The sequence below is a fragment of the Sinocyclocheilus grahami genome, unplaced genomic scaffold (assembly GCF_001515645.1).
Source record: "Sinocyclocheilus grahami isolate Dianchi unplaced genomic scaffold, SAMN03320097.WGS_v1.1 scaffold230.1, whole genome shotgun sequence".
Classification (NCBI taxonomy): Eukaryota; Metazoa; Chordata; class Actinopteri; order Cypriniformes; family Cyprinidae; genus Sinocyclocheilus; species Sinocyclocheilus grahami.
Window position 1 is genome coordinate 228379 of NW_015505409.1, and position 14115 is coordinate 242493.

The 14115-nt window shown below is 38.5% G+C and overlaps 1 protein-coding gene across 5 annotated transcripts in view; it reads left to right on the top strand.

The window, feature by feature from the left end:
• The first annotated feature begins 312 nt into the window (after positions 1 to 312).
• gria3a (glutamate receptor, ionotropic, AMPA 3a) overlaps positions 313 to 14115 on the top strand; it is a 41706-nt gene continuing 27903 nt past the window's right edge. For 3 of the 5 annotated variants that reach the window (XM_016288198.1, XM_016288199.1, XM_016288200.1), the window contains exons 1-4: positions 313 to 647; positions 887 to 1045; positions 7262 to 7501; positions 13489 to 13676. In XM_016288198.1, the coding sequence (XP_016143684.1) occupies positions 560 to 647; positions 887 to 1045; positions 7262 to 7501; positions 13489 to 13676 (675 nt within the window). In that variant the 5' untranslated portion in view covers positions 313 to 559. The remainder of the gene's footprint in view (positions 648 to 886; positions 1046 to 7261; positions 7502 to 13488; positions 13677 to 14115) is intronic. The other 2 variants (XM_016288196.1, XM_016288197.1) reach the window with 1 other exon arrangement.

Genomic DNA, 14115 nt, shown 5'->3' on the forward strand with positions numbered 1-14115 from the left:
CACACACGCAGTGCAGTGTGTTTACTAATGACCTCAAGTTTACAGCCTGCAGAGATCACCTCTATTCGACATCAAATATTCATCTTCTGTTAGAAATTCCGATCTCGTAAATCAAAATCTCTCGTATTTCCACAGATACTTTCACACTATATGACTAACGCGCGGGTGTGGGAAGGTTGTGAGAACTTTATATTTTTGTGTTGATTTGCCACTGAATGCACACAGGATTTGCGCGGAATATAAGGGGTTTAAACGACGTCTTTGAAGTGGACTGTTCTTAGGGTCGCCTGCCGCTGTTTGTGAGCTGTATGCGGACTGCGCACGCGGGGTCCGCAGTGGCGCTGTTGTAATTTCACGTCACATCAAGTTTGATCAGCGGTCCGATTGGACGATCCGCAGCGCTGTCCTGAATTGAGAAGCTCTCTCGCTTGTTTGCCCGTCCTGTAGCCTGAATGCGCCTCTCCGGCATCGCGTGAGGGAGTCGGTGCGCATCTGGCGGATTTTGTCGTCGGTCTGGATGTTACGCGTGAGCTGAAGATTTCTAGAGGTCGGCGACAAAATGCGGCGGCGAGCGCACGCCAGCGTCCTGCTCCTGCCGTGGCTGGTGCTACAAACCCAGGCAGGCTTTCCAAACCAGATCAATATCGGTAAGCGAGTTGATTATTTAATGATCAAAAGATTAAACATCTTTTTCCTTGCAAACGCGCCGAGATCTTCATCTACCTGCTGCAGCATCACCCACAGACACGCATACGAGAAGTTTGCGCCAAACAGAGTGTAAATGATGTGAATGTTACTACTGCTACTACTATTCTTACTACTATCTCACACTCGAACAAGTCTAAAGTCAAGTAAATGCTCTTAACTGATCTGATCTCGCATGCAGGTGGTCTCTTCATGCGCTCCACGGTCCAGGAGCACAGCGCGTTCCGCTTCGCCGTTCAACTATACAACACCAATCAGAACATCACCGAGAAGCCCTTTCATCTGAATTATAACGTGGACAATCTGGAATCATCCAATAGCTTTTCAGTCACGCACGCGTGTGAGTCTTTGCTCCTTTTTCCACATACAATTCTGCGGGACGCACCGCACCTGTTCTCCTTTAACCGTTCATAGAGCGTTATAATAACAATGTATAGGCTATAATTGAGGTAAATTTGGACAGTTTTTTGCCATATTGAGATGACTGTTTCAGTTAAGCTGAATTCACCCATATCTATCTATCTATCTATCTAAATATAAAAGAATAGAATAAACGCTCCTTAATCTCACCAAGGGCGTAGATTTGGTTTTCAACTTGGTAGGGACATATTGTGAGGAGGCAGGAGACAACCCTCAGATTCTAATTTTTAAAACAAACCAAAAGCTATTCAAGCAATGAGTCACAGGACCTTGATCATGTTCACAATGTAGGTGTTAAGAAAATTCTATTGCGTGGAAGTAGGTCTCATTACAAGCATGTGCAGTATTCACTCACATCACGAGTCTTGTTTTCTGTCATTTCTCTGCCCATTACGTATTAAAGAAGACTGCTGATCTGTTCTGTTTCTGGTATGTCACTCCGAATCCTCTTGTTTACTGAAAGAGGTTTACTGTCTGTTATTGAAAGTTTTAAAGTTCATTGCATTTAGTGTTATTTTAGTCATGGGCAACATTAACAGACACCTGCTCTGTTTCTCTCATCTGAAGAGTCTCTCAGGTGAATTCATAAAATAAAATGCAACCATGTACAGTACAGTTTATTTGTAGTAAACGTAGGATTGGGTTGGAGGTGACAAAAAGCAGAGGTTTTAATTTGAAAGAACCAATAATTTAGTTGCAATGTCACAAAGCAAGAAGAAAAGAGAGCAGATAAAGACTGATAGTGTGAGAAGTTGGCGAAAAAGAGAAATGGAGAGAAGAAAACATGAAAAACTCTTCTGTGACATAAGACTCAGGTCTTGATAATGGAGAGATAGACTGAGAGAGAGATGATGATGAGTGCAGGCTGACATTTGCACACATGCCCAAACCAGTGCAAGGGTTAGGGTGTGTGTATGTGTGCAAGAGAGTGAGAGAGCTTTACCATCATTATAAAATGCCTGTTTACAGCTGCTGTCATTACCATTTTGTGTCTCTGACTGGCCTGGCTGCTCATCTGAGCGTGTCTGTGTGAGAGACAGTGTTTGTGAGCTTTTGGTTTCCTGGCTTATCATGGTGTTATTGCTGCAGTCATTGATCTTTCTTCACTGCATTAACACACATACACACACATTGCTTCAGGCATCTGGTTGGTCCATCAGACGAAAACAGCTGGGCTTTTAAAAATATAAATAAAAAGAGTTTGCGAGTGGAGAGGTATGCTCGTAACCTCTCAGCCTCTGAAGGTGATTTTAAAGTTTAATGAATAAACTCTGCGGAGATGCTCTCAAAGCTCAAAGTACATATTCAGGAATAACATGACAGGAAGGACAAAGTGCTTTAACAGTGATGCGAGAACTGTTCATAAATAGAGACAGACACTTATTTTTCTCTCTGGGGATGTCTTTGAATCAGAGCACACACACATTTGCATGCAGTGCTTGTATTAGTCAGGTGAGCTGGTTTAGTAACAGTCGCTCACAGCGCTGTGAGAGTGAGTTGTGCGTCGAACGGTTCCTGAGAAAAAGGTTTTGACAGCTTACGTATGCAGTGACCCTGCTGTTTTAATTGAGGCAATCTGCATCGTGGAGAGAAAACTGTAGGGGTCAGGGGGTCTGTAAACAGGTTATTTTTCATTCACTCTTTTGCTCTCGCTCCCTCTCTACGGTTTTCCGTCTTCTCATCGTTTTTTTTTCTTTATTGCTCCCTGGAGCATTCGAAAGACCGATGAAAAGAATGGCAATAAGTAGATGTAACCTGCTGGCTCAGTTAGAAGAACAAATGAAGGAGAGAAAAACAGAGCGAGAGGGAGACACGTAATCATTACCTTGTCTCTGTGTAATTTCTACGCCACTAGCATCGCCAATTGGAATTGCAAAAATAACTTGGTTGGCATGAAATGGAGATTTCTAAATGCATGTTATTGGTTTATTAAACAATCCTTCCATTTCATTTATTAAAATGTCATAGCTTAATATTCCAGTGGAACATCAGACTTCTCTCTGGTGATTTATGTAATAAGTTTGTCCTGTAATAAACTCCGCCCATTTCTTTCAATCGACTGCAAGCCCACATTCATGTCTGTCTCCATCGAATCAACAACTGGTAGATTAATCATTTTTTTTCTAAATTAGCACATAAATAAACAGAACAAAGATAAAAATTAAACAATGCTTTAGGTAGGTTTGTAGTTGTTAAAGTACAGAAATTGAATAATAAAATGTAAAATGACGTCACATATTTTCACTGTATAAATTAAATATAGATTAGTCACTGTTAAAGCTACAAAAGTGAGCGATTTCCTTTTTCCCTTGTATGTATGTTTTGTATGTATTTGTCCATTCAAGCGCAAGAAGACGTAGAAAGAAAATAAGGGGCTCTCGCGTTGTTTGACATGCGGCTCTATGTGTGCGCGCTTTGCGCACAAAACACACTGAATGGAGTCGTTATTCACGTCGTCTTGTGCTTGAATTCTTTAAAATAGCTTGGAAGTTCAAATTGGCCAGGTGTATTTGTCCATTAAAGCACAAGCAGTTGCAAAAGACAGCTCCATTCGGGGTTTGCACAGATACTGAATTGCATTTGAATATTCTTGCGCTTGAATGCTTTAAAATCGATTGAATGTTTAAATTGGCAAGGCATAAAAACACGTGCAAATGATGAACTTTTGTGAGGATGTAGCAGTGGCCCGATCAGACCAGTGACAAATCCGTCCGCTGTCCCGAGCATCTTTCACGCTGACCCCGGCCATCTGGCAGTCCTTATTGTCCTAACTGTTGATTATGTATTTAAATTGACACTTCCCCTGTCTGTAATTTGTCTGACAAACAGATAGTCCTGCCCTAAAATCACATTATTAGTCAAGCCAGTGTTGTTGTGTTGTGCTTCTCAAACAAGCTGAACAATATTTGTCAATATTGTCGATATAGAGTGTTTACACTTTTCAGGAAAATCAACCTACAAAAATGTCTTGCTCGTAGATGACTATATTAAAGGGATAGTTCACCCAAAAATGAAAATTACCCCATGATTTACTCACCATCAAGCCATCCTAGGTGTATATGACATTCTTCTTTCAGACGAATACAATCGGAGTTGCATTAAAAAACATCCTGGCTCTTCCCAGCTTTATAATGGGAGTGGATGGTAGCCCAAAATTTGAAGTCCAAAAAATTGAACCAATTGATTATAAAAGAAGTCCACACGAATTCGGGGGGTTAATAAAGGCCTTCTGAAGCGACGCGATGCGTTTGTGTAAGAAAAATATCCATATTTACAACTTTATAAACCTTAATCTCTAGCTTCCGCTAACTGTCATACACACATACACACGAGAGAGTGGCGTCCAGCGGATGACGTAGCACGTAGGCGAACGCGGAAGTGACGAACGTGGAAGCGCAGAGGAGAGAGCAAAACAAAACACCGGCCACGAATTAGTAGTACAAAACGAGGATTTGTAAAGAAAAATGTCAGAGGATTTCAATATAAGCCAAGAGGACATTGTAAACACAACTTGTTTCTCGTGAGACTAGCATATTGTCACTAGAGTTTACGCTACGCATACGTCATCCACTGGACGCCACTCTCTCGTGAATATGTATATGACAGTTAGCGGAAGTTAGAGATTAAGGTTTATAAAGTTGTAAATATGGATATTTTTCTTACACAAACGCATCGCTTCGCTTCGGGAAGCCTTTATTAACCCCCGGAGCCGTGTGGACTTCTTTTATAATGGATTGGTTAAAATTTGGGGATTTTGGGCTACCATCCACTCCTATTATAAAGCTTGGAAGAGCCAGGATGTTTTTTAATATAACTCCGATTGTATTCGTCTGAAAGAAGAAAGTCATATACATCTAGGATGGCTTGAGGGTAAGTAAATCATGGGGTAATTTTCATTTTTTGGTGAACTAACCCTTTAAGCTGAGATAGTAGAAAGCATTGTAACAAAAACTTCAACTTTAAGGACTGAATGAGAGAGTGAGTAAGTCTGAATGTGTCTCTCTGAACTGCAGTGATCATTTGTTCTCTCATGGTGAGAGCTGCTTTCCACTGAGGCGCGATCAATATAGAAAGAGAACAGGGCAGGACCACCTAAAACACAAACTCGCACACTAAAACCCACACAAATACAATGCTCCAATTTGTGTGTAGATATTCTCAGTATGATTTTCTTTCTTCTTCTGACACGTTTCATGAATATCCAATTGGTGAATTCAGGACAATGATAGTGCATCTTGACTCACTTGAACGGTTACCAAAACACCCAATAGTGTCAGCTAATGAATATTTGCATCTCACTGATCACTGCCCAAGTGCTTTGATTGGTTTTGGTGAAGAACAACCTAATAGATCAAAAATGATCCCTCGAGCAAAAATGAATAGGGTTTTTCCTTTATCATTTGGATTGTTGCAGAAAATAAGCACTGTGAACAACATGTTTGATTCATACACGTTTTTGCATCATGATTATCTTCACAAATGAACACAACTTAGGAATTTTGAAGCCTAAATACAACTGCCAGAAGTAAAACGCAGTCTCATGACATCAGTGTCACCATCACTAAGCTTTTGACAGCTCTTTCAGTCTTTATTTTAAAAAGTTAGAATAGTTTGCAAGAGTGTGGTTATAAACAACAAAGTTGTGAAAGCTAACTAGTAAGTAGAAGAGTTTTCCTGTTCGGTGTCCCAACATCTGTATAATCATATTTAGCCACTTGTTATCAACTGCCTTTTTCAAGACAATTAAAAGCTTTTAAAAAATCACGTACTGTATTATTTGCTTTATATGTTGTAGAATATCTTGAGCTTGTGTTAACAGACCTTATTGTGGACATTTAACCAAAAACCCATTCAAAAAGTTCATTGACTTAGGGAGGATGGAACCAGAAGTTGTGAAATGCTAACTCATTTCTGAGATTTTTGGCCACAAAAAATGTGTCACTCAAAAAATCAATTTCAGAAATAAAATGGTGGTGGGCAGCATTGCTTTCCAGTGTAACATACAGGGCTTCCGCCACCTACAGGACTGGAGTGTGAAGTGCTGGATGGTACAGAGGAGAGCATCGGTAACGATTTTACTGCATTAAAAATCTGCGTATAAAAATCCCATTTTGATCTACCACTAATTTGAATATTGAGGACGTGTCATCTTTGGTGTCTATGGTGGATATGGCTTTATGTTTAGGGCTAAGTGTGTGTGTTTGTTTGTATGTAGTCTCTTACAGTGTTTGCAGAGGTGTTCTGTGTTGTACTAAAGCTCTCAATTGTGTATGAATGTATTTGCTTTGCTGTATGAGTGTTTGAGCATGTATGCTTTTGCAGTGTAGGCCGTGAATGCGTGTTCATCTATGTGTGATGATTTTGAACCTCCGGGCTCTCTGAGTAATGTGACATTTGCTTGTGTTTTCCTCCTTTTTCTCCCTCATGTCCACATGCCACCTATTTCTTTTTCATGCTTTTTTTGTTTGTATGTCTTCTGGACACATTTAGGAACATTTGTCCCTTTCGTTCCTTTTCCTAGAATTGACTAACCTCTATTCGTGCCATAGTCTAGTCTCTCCTATTCTCTCCCTCGCTCTCTTACTTTTCAAGAAGCAGGTGTTTGTGTAAGGCAAAAATCATTTGCTTCAGGAAACAGACAAACAGTACAAATGTCCTCCCTCTGGATAACATAAGGTTGTAAATATTCAGTTAATAAGACAGCACTAAAGCTGAATTAATGCTTAACACGGACTTTTCTGAGCATTCTTTCCTATATTGCTGTAGAGACGTCAGTGAACTCAATCCGTCTACTGTCAGCTTAGCTACATGGTTGCCAGATTTAGAAACATTTGCAGTTTATCTTTAAATAATTTAGATGACAACTGCATTTAGAGTATTTAAAATAAATAAATAACATTGTATTGCAATACATGCAGCCTGTGACATTAAACCTGATGTCATAACCTTTCCATTTCTGCGAAAAGGCTATTGTCTCTTCAGATCGTTTTTGAAGGCTTAGATACACACACACAAGTACACACACTCAGTAGAGATCATCATAATACGTAATCCTTATGAGTGTTTGTGTGCCTTAATGATTGTTTATCCTAAAATGTACACTGACTCTGCTTCCGTCTCTCTCTTGGTCTGGCAGTCTGTTCTCAGTTCTCCAGGGGTGTATATGCAATATTTGGATTCTACGACAGGAGGTCAATGAACACATTAACGTCGTTCTGCGGCGCTCTGCACACCTCCTTCATCACTCCATCTTTTCCCACGGACACGGATGTGCAGTTTGTCCTGCAGATGAGGCCGAGCCTCCGGGGAGCGCTGCTCAGTTTGCTAGCCCATTACAAATGGGAGAAATTTGTCTACCTGTATGATACTGATAGAGGTGAGTAAATACACACAAACACATATACTGTAAGTATTTGAGCACTTAAAGGTATAGTTTGACCAAAGTGAAATTGAGAAAAGTGTTTGATTACCTACATTCTTCAAAATATGTTCTTTTGTGTTCTGCAGAAGAAAGAAAGTATATAAGTTTGGAACAACATGAGGGTGAATAAATGATGACAACTTTAATTTTTGGGTGAACTATCCCTTTGAAGTAGCACTAGCAACAGATCTTTTCTTCAGTATTTTGATTCTGGATGTAACCGCTTATTGCAAAAGGGGACTTGGTTCTATGCATTGCTTGTTGATTGGATTTTGAGAGCAAAAGTGGATGCTTGTTGGCACCAGTAGCCTCTTGGGCAGCGTACCTTTGCATTTTGGGCGTCCTGAGTTCAAGTCCCGGCTCATGGACCTTTCCCAATCCCATCCACCCTCCCTCTCTCCCACTTTGTTTCCTGTCTTATATGCTGTCCTATCCTAATAAAAAGGCAAAAATAAATCTTTAAAAAAACGTTTGGGGTTTAAGCGGACCAAATGTCCTGGCCCTGTTTACACCTGCTATTAATATGCATTTTTGTTGATCCGATCATAAGTGGATGACGCTAAATATAAGTGTAAAGGGGTCTTAATCGTTTTGAGCTTGTCAGCTTTCAACCACTTCCAGAAGTAGTCAAAAATGCATTTAACCTGATTCTTTCATAGTGTAGATGCTCATACAGGCACAAAAGGCTCTCTACCTACTCGCCTAATATGTAATCATTGTGGGGTGTGTTGTGAGAAAGTGCACCAAAACAAACAGATTATGGTCAAAATCATGGATGCTTTCTTTATCCTTTTCCATTCGCTTCCTTTCCAGATCATTCATAATATGCGTAGCGGATTCTTTCAGTAAATAGAATTTGTGTGCTGCACTCGATGCAGTGTGAACATATGATCTATGCTATCAAATAAATGTCTATGGCTCATTGTCACCTGTATTGTCGCTTGCGCCAATACATAAATATGTATCTTAGTGTCTTAATTGTTTCGATTTTTAGAAGGCACATTGAGTTTTTATAGCTGTTATATGAGTTGTGTAGCTCTAATGTCTGCTTTTGTTCACAAAAATATTTTTTAAAAAATCAGATTTTGGTTTGCAAATTCCTGTTAAAGACATAGTAGCATCAAACACTGGTATATTGGAGGAAAGTTTTTCTCTGTGTTTGTGTTCCAGACAGTGGTGGACAGTAACAGAGTAGCTTTACTTCGTTACTGTACTTAAGTAAATTTTTCAAGTATCTGTACTTTACTGGAGTAGTTTTATGTTGAGTAACTTTTACTTTTACTTCACTACATTCCAAAGCATAAGATCGTACTTTTTACTTCACTACATTTCATAAAACATATCGTTACTTCTTATAATATATCACTTGCTCCGACACGCAGAAGCGGTGTCTGATCCAAGAACGAACTGATTCTTTTCAATGAACCTTTTAAATCGGTTCGCAAATCGCACAAACGATTCATTCACGAATTAGAATTAACCGATTGCAGCTGTTCTCGAGTCGACAACTCACTGATTCAAATGAACCGTTTAGTGCGAGTCTCCAGTGAACTGAATTCACAAGTAAGAACCACGCGCGTGACTGATGCTGCTAAAAGTAAGTTACTAATGTCGAATTTTAGGATTAATTATTGTAACTGAAAATCATATTTAGGTCAAAACTGTCAGTTGTTTGTGATCTAAATCTGCTGTAAAGGGTGATCTATTTAAGCCCACTGAAATGCTTGAATGCAGACACATCAACATCTGTGTCTCTATGTTTTAGGTTAAAAAACCCCGAAACATTCAAATAACACAGACTAAGTAACATAACTCATGCACGTTCATATTCCCCGCTGCCGTAACGTTAACAGTTTTATTAAAATGCTACACATTTAGCCCGTCTGTTTTTATATTGTTTATCAACAGTATACATTTTTATATTGTTTGGATTAACTAGTCGAGTAGACAGATATGAATGTTTATTAATCATAACCATACTGAAAATAAGTAAATATTGTTAGCCGATGCTAACTGTCTAGCTAACAAGCTTGCTGGTGCTAAGTTGAGGTACTTTTTAGATATAAAGTCCAAATATTTTATTCAACCACCTAGATAGATTACATCTGGGGGAAAGAAAGGATGTGATGTTCAGAACATGGTAACTACAGTAAATATCAAAGTGGGAAGTGATGCCCTCTGGGGGGATTTGGCCAGGGGTGTTTTTACACCACAGACAAGGTTTGAGAAAAATCATTATGAAAATATAATTATATTTTCCTTAAAATGTTCTTCCTAACTTCAGGCCTTATTCTCATGTCATATGTAACTGTGATGTTCTGCAAAACAACAAGCTTTAAAACACTTTTTTTCTTACTAGTGAAAATCAGATGGTCAGATCTGTTTTCTCTCAGGTACATCGCAGTGTAAGCTTCATAGTGAACATTGCTACATCACTCTCGTCAATGAAGTCCATATCAACAACAAAAATATATCTTGACTCCATATAGTGGTTATTTTGGGAAAATCTCAGGTATTTTGAGCAGTAGGATTATAAAAAATATGTGCTAATATAAAAGTAAATTAAGTAGCCTATGTACAATTGCAAAATAAATCTATCTATCAGTACTTTTATACTTAAGTACATAAAAAAATCGAGTACTTTTGTACTTTCACTCAAGTAAAATTGAAAAAGGTACTTTAAACAGTTATTTTAAATAGCAAAAATTTTTCAAAATGTTACTGCTTTTGGTGCATTTTGGATCAAATAAATGCAGGCTTGGTGAGCAGAGATAATTATTTAAGAAACATTAAAACTCTTGCAGTTCAAAAACCTTTGACTGGTAGTATAGGCTGATTATTCTTATAGATTGAAACGTGCATTAACCAGGATAAACGAGTATGAAACATGCTCCGAGTTGCTTCAGAAAACAAAAAAATAGAGCAACAACAAAAGCATGTTGCTGGAAATGGGTTTATTATTGAAAATGCAAACTGCTTGTCTGCCGGCAGGAGGCGCTGTGAGAGCGGCAGAACTAGCGGTTTCTCCAGTAATGGCTGTAAACAAAGCAGCTCTGCTCATGAACGCTACTTTATCAGATAAAAATGCCATCTAAACTATTCTGAAGACAGTCGGTTCCCTTCAGATATACATTCATATAAAACACCCGCGACGCATTTTGATTTTGAAACGTGCAGTGCTCATGTTTATTCAATGAAGTCAAACGCCACAAATAAATCAATGTATGGGAAACACTGGTAATGTATATCGGAAATGTGTTTAAAAATCATATCACCTTTATTGAAAAAAATTATATCGCGATGCATATTGATATTGAATTATTGTCCAGCCCTACCCTCATGTCGTTTCAAACTCGTGACACCTTTGTTCATCTTCGGAACACAAATTAAGATATTTTTGATGGAATCTGAGAGCTGTCTGACCATGCATAGACAGCAATACAACTGAAATGTTCCCAAGTCCAGAAACGTAGCAAGGAGATCTGTAAAATAATCCAGGTGACATCAGGGGTTCAACCGTAATTTTACAAAGCAACGAGAATACTTTTTGTGTGCAAAAGAAAAAAAAAACACTTTATTCAACAATTCATCTCCTCCGCATTAGAACAGCATACGCTGTTTACGTCCAGCTAATACTTCCCAAAATGGTGCTACAGGGTGATGCGGAGGAGACAAATTGTTGAATAAAGTCCTTTTTTCTTTTTCTTTTTTCATTCTCGTGGCTTTGTAAAATTACGGTTTAGCACTAGATGCTCTTTGGATCATTCTCAAATCATGATATAGTACAGACCGTTTCAATCTGTTGCCACCCTTGAAAACACCCGCTACTGTCAGCAGGGAGTTGAGCTGGTGGTGCCAAACTTTAAATGGTTTTACATCATCACAGGGCTCGTGCATCTGTTAAATACGCTAAACAGTGACGAATAACAAAATCTGCATGAGCCTTGGCTTGCTGGTTAACATAAACGCTCTAAGACATTGATTTGTGCTATTGAGTGCCGCAATGTTTGGCAGAGACTCTCAATAAAAAAAATGTAAAAGGCCAAGTACATAATTTGAAAAAATAAAACCGTGACAGAGGTTAAGAGATATTTAACGAAGGTACTGTAAAAGATTTAGTCCGTGCAATGTTTAACAAGACCCTCTTAAACTGCTAATGAGAAACTCACGTTTAATTAACCCATCTTTAATAGACCTTTGCAGGTCTGACACATGGCCTTCCACTTATGCTAACATGTATGACTTTAAGAGTTGAAGTGCTTGAGTGTATGTGTGTCATTTGAATTCTCACCTTTCTGCGAGCTGTCAGTCTTGATTAATTGGTCACGGCTAAACAGCCTGGTGGCCTGGCACTCCAGGACGTATGCTAATTAAATAATGATTGAATGTGTGTGCGTGTTGTCCCATAATGAATGTGATCACAGGGCTAAAAACGAGACAGAATGGAACAGGGCTGATTTGTGCCCTGTATGGCCTTGAGCTGGCGGTTATAAAGGGTGTTAGTGAACATTTGTTACTTTGTATGTGCTTTGAATCCTTTAATGGGAATTCTGGGTTAAGTACACCTGTGGGTACACTCTTAGGAAAAAAGATGCAAAAGCAGTCACTGGGGCAGTACCCTTTCAAAATGAACTACAATGTACACAATTTGTACATTTTTAAGGAACTAATATTCAATCTTAGGGCTAAGTAAGGTAAATAAGGTGTACCTTTTTAAAGGGTACCTCACCAGTGACCGCTTTTGTATCCTTTTTTTTTTTCTGTGAGTGTCTCTGTTGTCTATTGAGATGATGCAACCCCTCAGAGGAGCTCAGATGATGCCAACCCTGAAACAACTTAAGATATTATTTAAACTGAACTGGATGTTAACATCACTGAATTCAATGATGAACTGTCTTTAACTGAAAAATTTGTTTACTATTGTCATTTTGCATTATTGACACTATTTTCCTAATTAATGCTGTTCAGTTGCTTTGACACAATCTGTATTGTTAAAAGCGCTATATAAATAATGGTGACTTGACTTGACTATTTATGCAAAAAAAAAAAAAATTTCAAAGTTGTCCCTCAGTTTGGACAAATCACAGATAAACAAATGTACAGAAATGTCATGTATATTCATGATCAGCCATTGAATTTTGTAATATATTAAATAATGTTAAATAATTAAACTAGGTTTAAGGCACTGAGGGCATTTTTGGGTATATTGCATAAAAAATTGTACATTTGTGAAATAAATAAAACACCTAAAAGAAATCTAAAAAAATAGAATGTATTTATATTTTTATTATATTTTATGTATATTTTAAATGTTGGTATCATTAAAAATACCAAATAAATGATTTGTTTTCTGTTTTGCATCACTTCCCATAAAAGTAATGAATTTTTTTATTTGTATAAAAAAAAAAAAGATTTTTATTTTTTATTTATTTTTTTAAGTAAATTTAGTTTGGAGGGAAACCTAACAAACCCTCACTGGCTGGGGTGGGGTGCCTCTGCAGGGGTCTGATTTGTGCTGCAGTGGGTCTGATGTATTGCAGAAGACCTGACTAGTTGTAGTGTAAAGATATCATCTGCAATGGATCTGATCTATAGTGGAGCATATCTCAAATATATGAATGAAGGCCTAATACGCACCTGCACACATATGCACAAATGTATGTATGTTATATATATATATAAAATATGTGCGTTCTGCCATTGCATTAGCATCATTAGTGTAGAGTTGCAGTAATTACATTCACCATACTTCTTTCTCTGCCTTCCCTCCTTTCATCCCTTCAGATTTGCACTGCATCAGCAGTTCCTCTGTGTTCTCAAACCAGAGAGAGAAATGAAGCAGTACTTGCTCCATCATTCTGGCCCAATTCTGCCCTGGGACTACATCTACACAGGCCCTTCGTAGCGGTGTATTTTACACCATGTATTATTCTCTGTTTCAGGGTTTACCATCCTACAGGCCATCATGGAATCTGCGGTGATGAATAATTGGCAGGTGACGGCACGTTCGGTGGGGAACATAGTGGATCCGCTGGAATACCGGCGCATTATTGAAGAAATGGATCGTCGGCAGGAGAAGCGTTTCCTTATCGACTGTGAGGTTGAACGTATTAACAGTATTCTAGAGCAGGTACATAAAAAGACATATTCAGACTTCATTTCATCTGTCGTGGCAGTAGTTCATGAACGGTTCTGTCTCAGCTTTATGGTATTGATTAATACCTTTCCAAAATTCAACCGTTGTTAGCAAATAAGGTGAAAAAATAGTGTGTGTGAGAGCATGCGTGTGTTTGTGTAAGTAGGGCACAGCGTCCTGTAACAAGGGAACAGTGAGAAAACTAAAAATACTCCCTTTCCTCTCATCCAAAAATACAGCTCTCAAAGGTACTGTTACATTCTCCGATTCTGTTTGTCTCTTTCTGTTTTTTCCCTCTGTCTCTGCTTTCCTAGCTTTTTCCCACACACACACATATGCATGCAGAGGAAAGAGTGTGTGTGTTTGTGTCATTAGGAGGTCACAGAGATAATGAAATCCACGAGTAGATCAATCAGCACTCAGAGAAAGCTAA